Source organism: Pimephales promelas, chromosome 14 (assembly GCF_988280905.1).
Source record: "Pimephales promelas chromosome 14, fPimPro1.hap1.1, whole genome shotgun sequence".
Taxonomy (NCBI): Eukaryota; Metazoa; Chordata; class Actinopteri; order Cypriniformes; family Leuciscidae; genus Pimephales; species Pimephales promelas.
The window spans coordinates 18,246,381-18,264,672 of NC_142782.1; the positions used below are offsets into that span (position 1 = coordinate 18,246,381).

At 40.0% G+C, this 18,292-nt stretch overlaps 2 protein-coding genes across 6 annotated transcripts in view; both read right to left on the reverse strand.

The window, feature by feature from the left end:
- hmcn2 (hemicentin 2) overlaps nt 1-5,349 on the reverse strand; it is an 87,535-nt gene extending 82,186 nt beyond the window's left edge. For both annotated transcript variants that reach the window (XM_089119536.1, XM_039680967.2), the window contains exon 1: nt 4,738-5,349. In XM_089119536.1, coding sequence (XP_088975662.1) covers nt 4,738-4,993 — 256 coding nt within the window. In that variant the 5' untranslated portion in view covers nt 4,994-5,349. The remainder of the gene's footprint in view (nt 1-4,737) is intronic.
- A 6,096-nt stretch (nt 5,350-11,445) lies between these two features.
- Nucleotides 11,446-18,292, reverse strand: part of ncs1b (neuronal calcium sensor 1b) — a 34,123-nt gene continuing 27,276 nt past the window's right edge. For all 4 annotated transcript variants that reach the window (XM_039680938.2, XM_039680946.2, XM_089119538.1 and 1 more), the window contains 4 exons: nt 14,745-14,833; nt 14,560-14,637; nt 13,286-13,408; nt 11,446-12,382 (listed from right to left, as the gene is read on the reverse strand). In XM_039680938.2, coding sequence (XP_039536872.1) covers nt 13,310-13,408; nt 14,560-14,637; nt 14,745-14,833 — 266 coding nt within the window. In that variant the 3' untranslated portion in view covers nt 11,446-12,382; nt 13,286-13,309. The remainder of the gene's footprint in view (nt 12,383-13,285; nt 13,409-14,559; nt 14,638-14,744; nt 14,834-18,292) is intronic.

An 18,292-nucleotide genomic window follows, 5' to 3' on the forward strand; every position in this document is an offset into this window, starting at 1 on the left:
TAGATAATCTCTGACCTCTTCCCCTTTCTCTACTTTATCTCTCTCCCTTTCTTTTGTCTCAGGATGAATTGTGTCCTCCCTGAATTTGGCGTTTATTTGGACTCGCTCAGAATCTGATTGATTAGAGAGCTGAATATACAGCACAGTGGATGAACCAGCATACAGAAAATACATTGTTTATGATCATGGGTCTGATATCCCCATATTATTAATTACTCTGACTTACTTTTTAAAGGTTATTAAAAAATAGAAGACAAAGAGGAGGATTACTATTTTGACAGTGCTTCGGGAGAATGGACAGAAGAGAAAAATTTGGACCATGTCTGAGGGGAAGTATGTCTTCTTTTGAAAGCAAATAGGACAAATCAATACACCATTACATAATAATAATAATTTAAAAAAAAGATCCAGCAGCCGAGTAAGACCCCGACCCATTGATGAATCCAGAAGCACAAATTATACGTCTCCGTCAAGGAGATCAACCCATCGAGAATTATGTTATGGACTTTTTGGAGCTTGTTCCTCTGACGTACATGGATGACGTATGTCTAATGATATTTAATGAATTATGGAGGACTATTTGAGCCACTTAGTTACCTTACGCCAGGGACAATGGCAAAAACTCTTGAACGGTATATTGACTTGGCCCTTTCCTTGAACGGTTTGTCATTTACTGTGGACTTTCAGGAGGAAGAACCCCACAAGCTCACGGTAAACTCTAAGCCTGAGAATCTTCATGTCATACCACCCATCAGGCCCATCATCGGATCGGTCTCTGGACATCCCAGATTAATGCCCAGCGTGATGGACCCACCGCTTATGTCAGCACGGATGGCCAAGAAGATCGTCCGAAAGGGGTCTTGTCATGCCAAAACCACCGTTCCAGAGTCTTGTTCCGTTGAGGTCCTTGCCGAGCCAGTGCTCCACGTCAGCCCAGCCAAGCCTGCTCTTCACGTCAAGTCTCGGCTCCCCGTCAGCCCTGCCGAGCCTACGCTCCACATCAGTCCTGCCAAACCTGCACTTCACGTCAGTCCTGCCGAGCCTGCACTTCATGTCAGTCCTGCCAAGCTTGAGCTGCTTCACGTAAGTCCTGTCGAACCTGCACTTCACGTCAGTCCTGCCAAGGTTGACCTGCTTCTCGTCAGTCATGCCCTCTCTGCATTTCACGTCATTCCTGCCGAGCCTTCTCCTCGCGTCTATCTTGCCGAGCCTGCTCCTCACGTCCGTCCTGCCGGGCATGCTCTTCACGTCAGTCCTGCCGAGCCTACGCATCACGTCATGGGCCAGAGCCTGTTCCCATTCCGTCTGCCGAGCCAGAGACTGTTCCCGTTCTGTCTGCCGAGACCGAGACTGTTCCCGTTCCGTCTGCCGAGCCAGAGACTACCACTTCCGTCTGCCAAGCCAGAGACTGTTCATGTCACGTCTGCCGAGCCAGAGACTGTTCCTTTTCCGTCTGCCGAGCCAGAGACTGTTCATGTCACGTCTGCCGAGCCAACGATTCCGGAAAAGATGGCTGCCGCCGAGCCAGTTTCTTTGTTCCTGAGCCGGTGTCTGTTCCCTTTGTTCCTGAGCCGGTGTCTGTTCCAGATCATATACCCCAGCTCAAAATATATTTTGGCGGGAGGCAGAAGGTCCCTGGATGGGATCATGGAGGCTGCACCGCCATGGCTGCCAGAAGGATCGTTGCCGCCTGAAGTGTAGTCTCTGCCCTGGCCGCCTGAAGGGTCTGGTCCACCCTGGCCACCTGAACTACCTGGTCCGTCCCGGGTCCCTACACAGCCATCACAGCCTCCTCTGCCCTAGTCGCCTGTACAGCCTCCTCAGCCCTGGTCCTCTTCCGCTCCACGGGCCTGGCTCTCCTTCTCGCCACCTGGTCCGTCTCTGCTCCACCTCCCTCCAGGACAATTTGTGTCTGGATGTCGCTCCTTTGAGGAGGGGGGAGGGGGGCTATGTAACGGTCATAAGCTGGAGTGACCTTGAGAGCCACTAGAGGGCACTCCACACCAGACAATTATCACTCCCTCACAAACTACATTTCCCATAACTCACTCTCATCTCTAAATCAGCCTGGACTAGCTTAAAGGGTTAGTTCACCCAAAAATGAAAATCAAGTCATTAATTACTCACCCCCATGCTGTACCAACCTCGTAAGACCTTCGTTCGTCTTCGGAACACAAATGAAGATATTTTTGATTAAATTTGAGAGCTGTATAACTACCACATTGGCTCCTAAGTGACTGCCTCTTGACGGCCCAGAAAGTCAATGAAGAAAATGTTTAAATATCCCAAGTGACTACGTGGCTCAACTATATGTTTATCAAGCGACGCAAATACTTTTTGTACGAAAAAACAAACAAAAATAACGAGTTTATTCGACTATTTCTTTTCTTCCTTGTAGGCCAGAAACGAGATTTCCTTAGATTTCCACGACGCATGCGCGAGATTTGCGATCTGAAGTAGTGTAAGCTGGTGTAAGCAGATCGCAATTCTTGCGCATGCGTCGTGGAAATCTAAGGAAGTCTCGTTTCTGGCCTACAAGGAAGAAAAGAAATAGTCGAATAAACTCGTTATTTTTGTTTGTTTTTTCGCACAAAAAGTATTCGCGTCGCTTGATAAACATATAGTTGAGCCACGGTAGTCACTTGGGATATTTAAACATTTTCTTCATTGACTTTCTGGGCCGTCAAGAGGCAGTCCCTTAGGAGCCAATGTGGTAGTTATACAGCTCTCAAATTTAATCAAAAATATCTTCATTTGTGTTCCGAAGACGAACGAAGGTCTTACGGGGTTGGTACAGCATGGGGGTGAGTAATTAATGACTTAATTTTCATTTTTGGGATAACTAACCCTTTAAACCAGCTAAGACCAACAAACTAAGTTTTTCAGCATATATAATATATAAATTTGTATTGTATGATATTTTAGCAATATTAATATTTTATTTTTAACCATCTCTGCTGAGCACAGCATGGTCAGGGTTCTGAATTCTTGTTTGGGGTAGAACTACATAAGCTTGTATTATATAATGTAAATAGTATTATTAAATAGAAAGTATTATAATATATTGGAGATTATATTATTATACATTAAAATATGGATAATTATATTTTATCAACATTAAGATTATCAAGATTTTAAAGTATGCTCTGTTGTAAACACGTTGTTTTGCTGGTTTAGGTATGTTTGGGGCATTTGAAAAGAAAAAAACAAACAAACAAAAAAACAACAACAACAGTTAAACCATCTGAGAGCATCAAGCCTAGCTTGAACCAGCCAAGACCAGCAAACCAACTAAGGCTGGTTTAGGTTCCTTATTCATTTTCATCTTCTGCACTTTCTCCATCCCTCTCTCAGCTGTGAGGGGGCCATTAAGTTGTGTAACTGTCACGCCTTTCTGTCTGTCACCGGCTGTCTTTGTGATCTCAGCGGTTTACAAGGTACTCAAGGGAACGCTACATTAAAAGGTGAAGAAAAGACTGGCACCATCCCCCCTACCAGTCTAGCACTGACGTCTCTCCTCTGACTGGGGGGCTGGGTTGACTCTTCCGGAGAATTGGATGGAGGACTGGGGGTGATTGTGTTAATTACATACTACCAGACAACATGTGCTTCTCATCAGCTCCATGGGCACCCTACCCCCTAAGGCTAACAGATACTTGGTTTGAACCAGGCTAGATTGTGTAGCGAGGGTTGTGTAAGTGTACCTGAGCACAGCGCTCTTGATGCAGTCTGTGAGCAGATGTGGAATTTAAACAGATTTAATGAGTGTGGAAAACATACAGTGATAGAAACTGAAAAATTGTGACACGGTTTGCTGATTAACCAGTTCAAATTTTACAGATAAAAATATAAATTGGAAATATAAAGTACAGTTTTGTTGTTTAAAGGTGCACTAGGTTGGTTTTAATATAGCCAAATGACTTGACATTATATACACTGTAAAATATATTGTTGGTTTAACTTAAAGTAACCTGGTTGCCTTAAAATTTGAAGTTCACTGACATTTAAAAAAATAAGTTAATACAATGAAGAAGATTGGGTTAATCAACAGAAACACAAAATATTATCTGAACAACCACATAAATTAGTTGATGTAACAATAGAAAAAAGTTTGTGATAAAGGTATACAGGTACAGGTATATTGGTCTGGATGCATTTACTAACTGCTTCTGTTTCACACCAAAGCTAATTTTGTTTATCTTTTGTTTTATTCCTTACATTACACTGGAGGTGGGTTGTCAGAGTTTTTCTTTTTTTACTATTCCTTTCATACTTATTTGATTAGTAAATTACATAAAAAAAATGTAATATTAGTCTTTTTGTCATGGTAGCTATGTTAGGCCTAATCAGTCATGGCTGATCATGTGATGTTAATGGCGACACCCATGTTGGGGGCTACCGTGACATGAAAATAAAACATCTTCTACTTTTAATTTTGTACTTGGCAAAAATGTACAGTGCACCTCTCCATGAATCTATGGTAACCTTTCAGCGGTCCCTGGTGGTGAAAATGTTGCTAGCAGCCTAAACACCTTTGTTCAAATTAGTTTAGAATTGACATAGTGGCCAAACAAACTTCTCAACACTTTATTAAGCGTTTCTCCATATGGAACTTTGTGCATTGATATTTAATCAGCAGTATTTCATTCTTTGGAATCACTTTCATAAGGCAACGTAACTGACAAGTATGAATTAGAATTTACATTAATCAAAAGATTGAAACATAGGATTTAATACCTGGATCGTGGAAAGGAACCAGCACGAAGTTTCTGATTGGTCTTGTTCTGCGGCTCAGAGTTCTCTCCAGGATCCGAGACGCACCATCTATCACCTGTTTGAGATCGTCATACATAGAGCCGGTAACATCGAAGACAAAGGCCAGTGTTGAAGCGCTGTCATCCGCGCCGGAGTGACTCTTCGCGGGGGGAACGGATGAGGAGCGCGCGCTGATAGTCAGCGCCAAGATGAGGAAATTTGCAAGAAACTTATTCATTCTTGCTTGAAATTCATTAGACCAGTACTTTAAACGTGTCAAACAAAAATATGAAGGAAAAAAATCACCGAAACATGAATGTTAAAAATAAATGTAAGTGATGTAGCTAAACCCGATGTTTGAGGGAGAAAAAATAAACAAAATCAGTTAATACCCGAAGAATAAAAAAATTGTACCAGAAATGTTCAATCCAGTCGCTTGAGTTCTTATAAATGGTCGTTTAATCCTACTCCAACTGGATAAACGCTACTTGGAGTAAATTCCACATGACTAGTCCCATCCTTGGCTGACTTTTGGAGAAAAGTTGTAAGAAGCGCGTGGACCCTCTGAACACTGTAGTGTTGGGGAGGGGTGTGAGGAGTCCTTACAACCTGATTTTTGTGTGTGTGTAACTTGACCCGACTGTGACTCCCAACCCCAGCCCACATGGCCTGCTCCAGTTTACCAGGGAGCCACTCAAGAAACTCGTGCCAACTGCCATGAGACAGATGGAAGTGAACTATTCTATTGTAAATCACAATAGCAATGTCTGGAGGAATTGATGACACTGCATAGTTAAAACGGGGCAAGTTGACACACGATTTATTCCAGTAAATATGGAGGCAAAGTTTGAGGTTTAGACGAAATTTAAACAGTAAAACAATTATGAAACAAAATCATTCATGAAATGAATAACTTATATATCAATTCATATTTTTAATAAATTGATTATATTTGCATAATTTAAAACAACTTACTCTGAGCTGATATGAAAAATGTCCTGGTCCTAAAAACACAGTTCAACATTTCAAACAAAATAATTGACTTACTATGTCAGAATGTGCCAGTGTGCTTTTATTGTGTTCACTTGTTAAAACCACTTTCCAAGGACTGAATGCACCAAAGTTGTTATAATAAGAGGTTATCAAACTAAAAATAAAGGATAATATAGAAAATGTACATTTCTAAACAACAAGACCTTTGGCTAAAAACATTACAAATACTAAAATCTTTTGTGACAATAGCCCCAACCTCCATGACATTCTTCTCGGGAGTAATATAGTGCATGGATAGGGTTGAAATAATTTTAGGTTTATTAATAGAGTGAGTTTATACTCAGCTGCCACACATCTAATAATATACATGAAATTCTCTGGACTCGGTTTAATGTGCGGCATAAATGACAAAGCTCCAGTAGAGGCATCCCAGATGCTTTTTGAAAGGAAAGACTCCGGATACGCCTTCACCCCTTTGTATATCCGGATAAATTATGTTCAATCATCCAAATCTCATGCAACATTTGGTCATCAAGCATTTATTGTTGCTTTAACTTGATATCGGGGCAGCAAATGCTGTCAAGTTGATAACAGAACATCACAAAAAAGGAAGGAAAGGATGTCAATGACCATTATATTTTTCTGGAATCACACCAGAAACTAATAACAAAGGGTTTATGACAGTATACAGATGTTATTTTTGTGATAATTTCAATCTAAAACCAACAATGCATTTGCTTTCAGGTCAGGACATGGTTGGTTAAATGATCAAGACTCACCCAAAGTGCCTTGCCAAATGATACACTGCCATTCAACGACTTAACTTATGAAATGATTTCATCTTTAGGATGGACATGTCGTTTAAAAAAAGTTTGGCCATTGGAGTCTTTACCTAGTATTTTCTGAAGGGATCCAAACCTGTATGACTTTATTTCTTATGTGGAAAGCAAAAGAAGATATTTTGAAAGAATGTCTTTATGGTTTTGGTCAATACAAGGAAAGTAAATGGGGTCCGATGTTGTTTTATTTGGACACCACCACTGACTTTACAAATATCTTCTTTTCAGGTCAGGTTTGTAATGACATAAGGGTGAGTAAATTGTACATTGTGGGTGAACTATCCCTTTTACTTTACAGCGGTTAAATATTGTATTACTGAGGGCAAAAATGTTAATCGAAAGACAAGAAAAGTCATCATATTTTTAGTTTACCATTATAAAAACATTGTGTCTGTTAAAATGAAATACTCTAACACTCTTTGCCTGCTTCTGTCCAACTCTTCTCATTTTACCAAACAGCTGGTTCATCACCCCGTTGCACTTAACAATGTGGGATAAATAATCCAGACCTCACTGCAAAAAAAAAAAAAAAAAAAAAAAAAAACACGTTTATGACCCTTCATGTAACAATTTGTGTCTGTGCAAAACATACATTCCTGTCCTCCTCTACTCTGTGTTATTCTCTAGCTTTCCCGTGTGACTAGGGTGTGAAGTCTGTTTTGTTTTAGTGCTGTATCTGGAAACTAAGCTTGGGAGCTGAGCGTGAGGTCTGTCTTACTTTAGTCAGCGCGAACCCATCTAGTTATTGCTGATTCAGAAACTACAGATGGCGCGTTGACTGGGCCACCGGCCTTGAGAACCTCATAATGAAATGGAAGACGTGCCATAGATGCACAATGAGAGCTCAATTACAACAGGGCTAGCCTGTTGAAACAAACTTTCAAGAGGCAAAAACAAGCCATCACAAGACTTTGCTGATACCTAAACCTGTGTGTGGCTTTATGAATTGTTTCAAGACAGTGGTGCCATGCATCCCATAAAAAGAAACTCCAGTCATCATTAAAATGATGCTATATCTTAAAGGTTTTAAAACTTTTTGATGACAAGGACCATACCCCATTCTTTCTGGAAAAGAAAAGAAGATATTTTGAAGGACGTTTCAACTTTGTTGATAGTGAATTTAAAGTCATTGGTGGTGTCCAAACAAGACAACATTGGACCCCGTTCACTTCCCTTGTATTGACCAAAACCATAAAGGCATTTTTTCCAAAATATCTTCCTTTGCTTTCCACAGAAGAAATAAAGTCATACAGGTTTGGATCCCTTCAGAAACAGCTCCTGAGATCCTGAGATCCCATCACCTGAGATCGTCAAGTCTCCTGTCTTCCGTCTGTCACCCGTCCATCATCCAGTCATCGTGCTCATCCTGCACAGAGAATCCACTTCAGTCATCACCAGCTAAGTCTTCATCAATATTCATCCATCGTCTGGTTCCTCCTGATGTCCCATCACTCTGCAAAATAACACTGTTTTCACCTTACTATCTGTCTGTTTCCTTCTGTGAGTGTGACCAGACCACCACAAAGAAGCACAGGATGGGCATCCTCACCCCTGTTAATACTAAAAATAATAATTTGTTACATTTTTATATCGCTTTTCTGGGTACGCAAAGCGCTTCACATATGGAAGGGGGAATCTCCTCAACCACCACCAATGTGCAACATCCACCTGGATGAAGTGACGGCAGCCATATTGCGCCAGAACGCACACCAGCTTAATGGTGGAGAGGAGACAGTGATGAAGCCAATCAGAATATAGGGATGATTAGGAGGCCATGATGGACAGGGGCCAATGGGCAAATTTGGCCAGGATGCCGGGGTTTCACCCCTACTCCTTTTCAAAGGATTTTTAATAACCACAGAGAGTCAAGACCTTGGTTTTACATCTCATGCTCTTTTGACGGTATAGTGTCCCCGTCACTAAACTGGGATGTTAGGACCCACACAGTGAGCACACCCTGCTAGCCTCACTAACACCTCTTCCAGAAGCAAGCTGAGTTTCTCAGGAGGTCTCTCATCCAGGTACTAACCAGGCTCCGCCTTGCTTAGCTTCAGTGGGCAAACAGTCTTGGGCCCATTTTACCCAGTTAAAGGGTTAGTTCACCCAAAAATTAAAATTCTGTCAGTATTTACTCACCCTCATGTTGTTCCAACCCCGTAAGACCTTCGTTCATCTTCGGAACATAAATTAAGATATTTAAGATATTAAGATCGCTCCTGCATACAGTCCATAGGCTTCTTGAGGTACTGGCTCTTGCTGTCCCCGAAAAGTCATTAAAGACATCGTTAAAATAGTCCAAGTGACTACAGGGGCTCAATCTTAAGTTTATCAAACGACGAGAACACTTTTGTGCGCAAAAAAACAACAAAAATAACGACTTTATTTCAACTATTCACTTCCTTCTCCATGAGCCTGTAAGTCAGTTAACGTAGTGTGATTGCGTAGAGCTACGTCACACGTAGGCTCACTATTGGCCGACGCTGGTCATGTGTGTGTGATGCGTGTGACGTACAATAACAGAAGCTTACGCTATTAAACTAGTAACCTGACTCGCGCAGAGGGAGAAATAAACGAATAGTTGAAATAAAGTCGTTATTTTTGTTGTTTTTTTGCGCACAAAAGTGTTCTCGTCGTTTGATAAACTTAAGATTGAGCCCCTGTAGTCACTTGGACTATTTTAACGATGTCTTTAATGACTTTTCGAGGACAGCAAGAGCCAGTACCTCAAGAAGCCTATGGACTGTATGCAGGAGCGATCTTAATATCTTAATTTGTGTTCCGAAGATGAACGAAGGTCTTACGGGGTTGGAACAACATGAGGGTGAGTAAATACTGACAGAATTTTCATTTTTGGGTGAACTAACCCTTTAACTAACTTCTCACCCACTTTCGTCGTGCACGAAGTTCTCACTGTTGTCCCATCACTCTGCTTAAACACGGGTTTCACCAAACCATCTGTTCCCTTCAGTGAGTGTGACATGATGGATGATTTTTTTCTTCTACAAAACGTAATGTAGGCCTAGTTATTTTTACTTTCTCTAAAAATGTGTGGTTGTTAATAGAAAAAAAGAACTTGATAGAAAAAAACTTAATTGCTCTAGACATTTTAATAGTACCTTGCAAAAGTATTCACATACCTTCATTATTTTTACATTTGTTTCGTTGCTGGCTGCCTTATGCTAAACTGCTTTAAATAACTTTTTTTTCTCATCAATCTTTACTTTATACACCATAATTTAAAGCTAAAAAAAGATTGAACTTGGCAAATTTATTAAATAAAAATGAAAAAAAATGCATAAGTATGCTTACATTGAGATCAGGAGCATTCCAATTTCGCAGGATCATCTTTAAGATTTTTCAATTAATTTCATTAAATGGACATGATTTGGAAAGGCACACACTTCTGAAAAAAAGTCTAACGGCTGAAAAAGGAATATCTGAGCAAAAGCCATGAGGTCAAAAGAACTGCCTGAAGAGTTCACAGACAGGATTGTGACGAGACACAGATCTGGGGAAGACTACAAAATAAATTCCTTTGCATTGAAGGTTGACAGAAGCATGTAGGGCCTTCTGGGCAAACTGAGGATTCAATGGAGAAGGGTTTTGGTTAGAATGGTGACCAAGAAGCTCATGGTCACTCTGGTGGAGCTTTATGATCACATATGGAGATTGGAGAAACTTAAGGACAAACATCACTGCAACACTCTACTCATCTTTATGGCAGAGTGGCCAAGTCAAGCCTCTCCTCCATGTAGACACATGAAAACCAACTTGGAATTTGCAAAAAAAAAAAAAAAAAAAAAAAAAAAAAAGTTGTGATGAACCTCAGTTCCAAGTATCATGTCTGGATGAAACCAGGCACTGCTCATCACCAACACCAATACTATCCCAACAATAAAGCATGGTGGTGGACCCATCATGCTGTGGGGGTGTGTATAGTGGCAGGGACTGGGGGACTCAAATAATATGAAATATACAGTATTTCCTTAATGAAAACCTAGTCCAGAGCATTCAGAACCTCGGACTGGGAAGAGGGTCCAACTTCCAAATTGACAATGACCCTAAGCACACAGCTAAGACAATCCAAGAGTGGCTTATGGACAGAGCCTGGGCTTGAAGCCAATCAAGCATCTCTGGAGAAACCTGAAAATGGCTGTGCACCGACGTTCCCCATCCAACCTGAGCAGGCTTGAGAGGATCTGCATAGAATGATGGCAGAAAATCCCCAATACAGATGAGCAAAGCTTGTTACATCATACCTAAAAATACTTGAGGCTGTAAAGGTGCTTCAACTAAGTTAAGATAAGGGTACAAATGCTTATGCAACGTACTTGTTTTAGTTTTTCCTTTTTAAGAAATTTGAAAAGTCACAAATCTGTTTTTTGCTTTGTCATTATGGGCTGAGGAGAGTTAGACTGATGTGAAAAGAAGTATTTTAAAGCCGCTTAGCATAAGGCTGCATCAAAACAATATGTGAAATGCAAGTCAGTGTATTATATGTAATATAACTGTGCCAGTATAGAAGTAACTGAGCAAGTGCAATGCTTTGTGATTTGATTCTCTAAGACATATGCAGAGACTGACGCTCTATTTTATGCGTTTTGTACGGTGAATTTGATTTATACTTCACTTTTGGGTGACAGACTTAATTATATCAGGGAAAAGCTAATTCTTTTGGAAGAGTGCCAGTGAATCCATTGTGCCGATGAAATACAAGGACAAGGTCTATGCACCTTTGGAATAATGTCCTATTGTGAGCACAGCAATTTTACACATACCATACATTGAAGAAAATGGAAGCAGACGTTATTGAAATATCAGATATTATAAAAACATCAGCAAATAAAATTAGAGGCAATTATGCAGTGACTCAAATTTAATCAGCAGCCAGGGAGCGACTGATAAAAGCATGAGTCCCACTCGAATCCGCCCAGCGCATACCGAATTTCTTGCTTTGAAAGGAGAATGCCACGGTTCAAGTCTATGGCTTTGTTTGACAGGGAAACGACACAGGAAAAGACAAAGACAGAGGTGTAGTTTAAACTAGCAGATGCAGGACTGTTTGCTTCTCCATTACATAGGTACTTACATCAGTTTTGAGGTGCAACTGTACAGGAATAACATGTTGCTTGGTTACATACTTGGGAAGTAGCTTGAGGACTTCGCAATGAGTTTTGCCAGTAATGGATGAGTAGTCTTCACAATGGGAGCTGCATAATGCAAATATAATGAATGAATCCCTTTCACGTCAATAGTTCCAAAGAAAAAGCAAAAGGGATTAAAGTCTTTCATTCCAAGAGGCTTTTAAAAATGTTGAGGCTTGTAACGACTGCAATCCATACATTTCAAGGTAAACAAGAAATAAATAAAATATCAGCAGTTTCTTAAATTATTCACGAAGAGCCATGTAGCGAAGTATGATTAAAAAATCTGAAATGTTTACACATATTTACATCTATAATTTAGGGTCGTCAGCATGCTTTTCTATAACAATCAGAGCCATCCATCCGTCTCCAGTGTGTTTGTTCAGCAGAAAACAAGCATTGTGGAAATCCAATGGAAACCTGAAGTATAGCATTCACACACACACACACACACACACGCACACACACACATACACTGTCATTGTCATTTCTGTCATTGTTGTATGCCGAAATGTGGTGTGTTGTTGTGAGAAGATAAGGATGAACTCTTCTCTCCTGTACTTCTCAGTCTAAAGTGTCCAGAATGAGAGTTCAGATGAAGAAGACTCATCTCCATTGTGGGATGGCACCACACTGGCTCCTTTGCAGTACCTGTGCAAAAAACCATGAAAAAATGCTCACAGCAGGTTGAGTAATTTTATTAGAGAAATGGCTCAGTTTCTGTTTATGCTGGTATTTGAATTGAATTGGCCCCATTAAACAACAGGATGTTCAAAATGTAAATTTGGAATTCTAAAAAACTAACCACAATACAGAAATTTCAAAGAAAGAATAAATAATTACATCCTTGATGATTTATTTCCATTTATTCCATTATATAGAAATTGTTTCTCAGTTTATAAGACATACTGCATATTCTTCTAAATATCTCTCTCTTTCTAAAATTTCAATAGTGTCAAAACAATTAAACATTTTGCATAAAGCATCACAAAATACACAGCATTTTAATTTAGAATCGAATCATTATAAAGGTCCATTTAATCCTAATAAATATAAAATAATAACAAAATTAAATTATGTTATGTATTCACTGAACCAATATTATAAGTCTAAATGTATATAATATAATATAATATAATTAATATAATATAATGTATAATTCAGTACGAGTTAAGTATGGCATAAAGATAAGAAATATAAATATAAAATTAATTAAAAACATGAATTTCATTTCGTTTCTTAATTTTGATTTCATTTGAACTTTTATTCTACTTTACTCCCAATTGTGCATGCCTTTTCTTACCTCAACTAAAATTCAGTTTAAATTCAGGAATTAAATTAAACTCTGAAAGATATACAACATCTGCCTCAATGCTGTTCTTGTAGGTTTTTATGTACAAAAGAGGTGGCAATATGAATTCCATGGCCATTAAATACACGCACAGCTGACCTTGATGCCAGAAACACATAAATAACAACGACAGTGTCATTCAACCAATTACTGGCTTAACTGATGCCTGAATGTAGAATACATTTCAATGCAGGACAGCATACCTGTATCCTTAAGGCAAGCTGCTACTATACCAGGCCATCATAGAGTGACAGAGCTTGCACAATCGAGGGATCTGCCTTTGATCCATCTTGGAACTCCTGTAGGGTCAGCTTCCCATCAGCATTCTGGGTAAACAAGCAAACATTGTTTAGAATCACAACTGTCCCCAAATGTTGAGTCCAAACAAATAGATGTTTGTCGTTTTATGCAGATGCATGTAGGTTTTAAAAGAATGTGGAATAGTCTTGAAGGTTGTATCTGTTTACAAACTAGAGGATTAAAAAACACAGCCATGAGGATTTTAAATTATGCAATACTTTCACACTTTTTAAGTTGCTTCCCATGCCCAGCAGGGGGCAAGTGCTAACAGGCTGATCCATTGAGGAAACGTTCAAAGCAGAGTAGGCAATGAAAACGCTTTTTTCACCTCATGTGGCTCAGTGTGGTACTTGTTTGAAGAAGCATTAGCAATTATCTAACTCCTAAGAGTAACTGTACTCATTTTGATCTGAGATTGCTATGGTGAGAGCGTACAATCTATGTGAACATTCCCTAGCAAGTCATCTTTCAGGGCTTGAAGTGGGCTTGAGCTGGCATTTATGCATGATAGAGGTAGCGCATGCCACACTGGCGTTTATAGACCCGAGGGCAGCGTTAGTGACGCTAGCTTTACCACAGAAATGAGCTCTTATTCCCTACCGTATCCTTGATCTGCCCTGCACTGGATTTATGATGAGGATACGGTTAGTAAACTTTTTCTAGATGGGTTTGGGGATGGTTGATTGCTAACTGTTGTGATCGACTGCATAAAAATCCTTAGTCTTAAAAGGATTGTCAACCCACAAATGAAAATTATGTAATCATGTACTCACCCTCAAGGCATTGCAAACTTTTATGCCTTTCTTTCTTCTGCTGAACACAATAGAAAATATTTTGAAGAACGTTTATAACCAAACACTTTTGGTTTCCATTGACTTTCATTGGTTAAAACAGAAATTGTTTAGTTACCAAAATTCTTTATTTTATTAATCAATTTATTTTATGTTCCTCAGAAGAAATCATACAGGTTTTGATGTGCATGATTTTAATGAATTTTATTTTTGGTTGGACCAACTCTTTAAGCAGTTAGTCTGCTTAAGTAATTTCTTTAAACAAATCCATAAATTAAATATAATAAATAGTCCCCCGCCTGCATAATAACATTCATTTTTGGTTTGGATTATTAACTGGATCAGTGTGATTGTGGTCAAAACTAAATATATGAATATATCCTTACCTTATCCATCATGGCAAAAATGCGATCCACCCTCTTTTCTGGCGTGTTTTCTTCTTCTGGAAGGTCCACTGTGTTTCCCTAAAACAAATGTAAATAATATATAAGACATCTGAGAGATGTTTTTCTCATTAAATAAATGCCATATAATCCAATTGTAATTACAGCTGAAATAAATGGTGACTTACCACCATCTGATAGATGGCATCCACGATATTGAGCATTTCGTCACGTGTGATAAAGCCATCGTTATCAAGATCATAGAGCTTGAAGGCCCCTAAAGCGTGTAACAAGAACCCAAGGTGAGTGTGTAGAAATATTACTTTTCGTATACATTCATTAACATTGTGTTCTTTTTCAACAATGGTTGGTATTTAACATTTACATAAAAATCCCCAATTTAAGAAGCCAGTGATGTTATTGTTAAAAACAATATAAAAAATGTGTTAATTGAAATAAAGCTGAAATAAATTATATTAGATGAAAAACCTTAATGAGCTTAAACTTAAAAGTTTGAGTACTAAAATTACATCAATTAAAACTGAATTAAAACAAATTAAAGCTAAATAGAAATTTATAAAACTAATGAAAATGGCAAAGTATAAAAAGTTCTATCTAAAATACATAAAATGTAAAAATAAAAGTTAAAACAAAAAATGAACAAATACTATAATAGTATATAAGTAATACTAAAACAACACTGATATGATGTTTGGTGTGTGTGTGTGTGTGTGTGTGAAGCATGCTATGTTGATTTTAGTTTAAAGGTTATCTAAAATAATGTGTACAATAATCTTCAGAATAAAATGTGGGATTAGTGCCTTTAATGGTAAAAGAAGTGAAAAAAGTGGTCATGTTTAAATTTGCCATAATACATTTCTTTCAACATAGAACACCTTGAAATAGCACCAACGAGCATCTTGCTGGACTTTTCGAGTTTTGATTATGAATTGAAGAACAATGTTATCAGAGTGCAGACATGTAAGCTTATCAGCACTGCAATGAATAATGGATGCAGGATTTAGTGATGAAGGCACGCTTTGTGAGCCAAATCATTGCATAGCAATTACAGCAGTGAGGAGCGACTCTTTCATCTCGCCATCTATGGCTTTCTCTTCACTCCAGGACTCTGGGACGTCCCACCCATAGAGCACTTTTTCATTTCACTCGTCTACAACAAAGAGTCCTGCAAAGAGACAATCCTACGACTCATGTAGAGTGCAAACACAGGTCAATGCCTGGGGTGAAGAGTCAACAGAGAAAGAGGGCAGTACACAACCAGTGTGGCCACAAAGGTATTCAGACACTTAAACCACACGCAAAAACGTATTAATGTCTCAAATAAGAGAGAAAAAAAAAACATACATAAAAGAAAAACATTTCAAAATACAAAGTTTGTTAGCTGTGAATTTTTTAAACAATCAGAATGAGCTTTATTCCCAAACAATCCATATATTGTTGTTATTTATGAGAATGTATTTGTAGGTTTTTATATGTATATAAATGCTTATTGGCCGCAATGCGTAGGTGTGCCGTTGCTTGTACATAAAATATAAAAAGGCTTTTTAGATTTTTCTAAAAACGAATATTCGAGAGCCTTGAATTGTTTTTTCTTATGAGTGAAACCATCCCTGCACCCAAAGAGCACCGAGATACAGAAGTTACACCCCGTGCATCACTTCCTTGTATTTACAATAGATATATTGTTAAGACAAAAAACTGGGAAAACTAAGTGTGACAAACAGGACAAGGCCGAGATCCGTGTCTCGGGGAGGAACTATGAGAGCATAAAAGGATGAGTGATGACGCTGTCGGAGAGAGCCCTCGCTGCTGAAGGGGATCGAGGTGCTGAGGAGGGTCAGTGGCTGCCCGAGGTGGTGGTGGAGCATTTAAAGAACAGATGCGATGGAGAGCTCACTGCTGAGCTCCTGGATCTAGGTGGGGTGGCTACCGTCCGTGAGAAGATGGGGAAGTTGTCGCCATTTTCGGAGGCCGGGCCTGCTGCCGTCTGCCATGATGGGGAGGAGCAAGCAGATCGAGGGAACGGGGAGCGAGTTTGCTGCCCGAGCTGCTGTAGCGGAGAAGCCATCGCTGGCCACCAGGAGCGTCGAGCCGTCCACCGAGTAAAGTCCAGTACCAGCATGGCATTGCAAGTTAGAGTCTCTTGACTGGTTGAGGACCGAGCACCAGTGTGTCCGGGAACCAGACCAAGATTTTTTTTCTCTCAACTCTGTTGTTCCTCATACTTCCGTCTCCTTTTCTCTTGCCTCATTCTGTCCTGGGCCTGGACTTTTATATGTGTGCAGGAGTTGTCTGTGAGGGGAAACATGGCATGACTGCAACGTCCATGCGCCATTAAAAAGGGTGGAAGGAGGGAGGGGTTCTTGGAGATGGGCGAGGAACTGGTGAAGGGGATGGAAATGGAAGAGCTTAATGTGGAAAACACCATGGTGGAGATGAAGGAGGGAGAAAACAGACCTCTTGGGAGGAGCTTTGGAGCAGATCAACAAAGGCGGAGCTAACAAACTTCGAGACCCCTGCAAAGCCTCGAGGGCGACAGTTCATTGTAGGCCCAGAAGTTCTAGGCAATGCCACTGGCTTGAGGAAATGAGGAGAGGGCCTGGCAGAGCGGGGTGGCACTGGAGAGAGTGACTACTAAGCAGGAACCGGAGGAAAGGAGGTACCCAGTGGAGCCAAAGGGGTGGAGGTGCAGCTGAAGGAGTGTAGAATCGACAGGCTGAGGTGGAGTAATAGGACTGAAGGTCCAAGGTTAAGCCAGGGGATCTGCTTCAAAGCGTCACACTGGTGTTGATGGAGTTTGAGGTGGAGCCGACAAGCTCGTGTGGCAGCATGGCATGGGCGTAGCCGAGGAGCTGATAGGCAACAGCGGGGCAGGAAAGTCAAGGGAATTTGATGGAGCCAACGGTGAGGATTGCGACAATTGGGTGGGAAGGACATTGGCTGGGACTGGGTTATGTAGTTTTTAGGTTACGCATAATGTAGTTATTAGATGTGGTATGCAGAGGACGCACCCACAAGGCATAATCGATTAACTCGATGAAAGGAAGATGATCCTCTCTCAACAGCAGCATCTGCCAGATAATGCAAAACATTCTGTTCCAGAAGAGCTGTTTCAAAGTCTCATCATCCCAGCATGCATCGTGATAGTGTTCTAGGAACAACTCCATATACTCTTTAAAGCTGCAGTCCGGTGTTTTTCCTCTTTGTCGCCATCTCTGTTCGAAATCTGCAATTGCAGTCATTTGTGGAATTATCAACTTTACGTGATTTATACTTTCACACCCTCGACACGGCACAGCGTGGATGAACACAATGTTTGAGATGACTGTGAGGCTGTCAATCACAGTGCCGATGTGGATACTGGCATTCAGAATCACAGATTGTTGTTTTTTGGAAGTATGACCAACATAAGAATTTACCCCAGAAAATGTCATCTGAACTAGTAAGAAACATCCACTTTTGTTCTGGTTCTGACATTGCAGTAAATCGCTCTGATTAAATCTAACAATCGCGTATAAGTTATATCATGCAAAACCGTGCAAATTATACTTTGTCCTCAAACTGTTAATGTTAACAACACAAGCAAGCATTGCGTGATTACATGTAATATCCTTCCGATATGTATCCTTGTTTTTGCATGGGTCCGCTTGCAGTCTCCTTTTTTCTGTTGCCACTCCGAAGTTCGAACAAAGTCTTTTGCATTTTACAGCGGGTC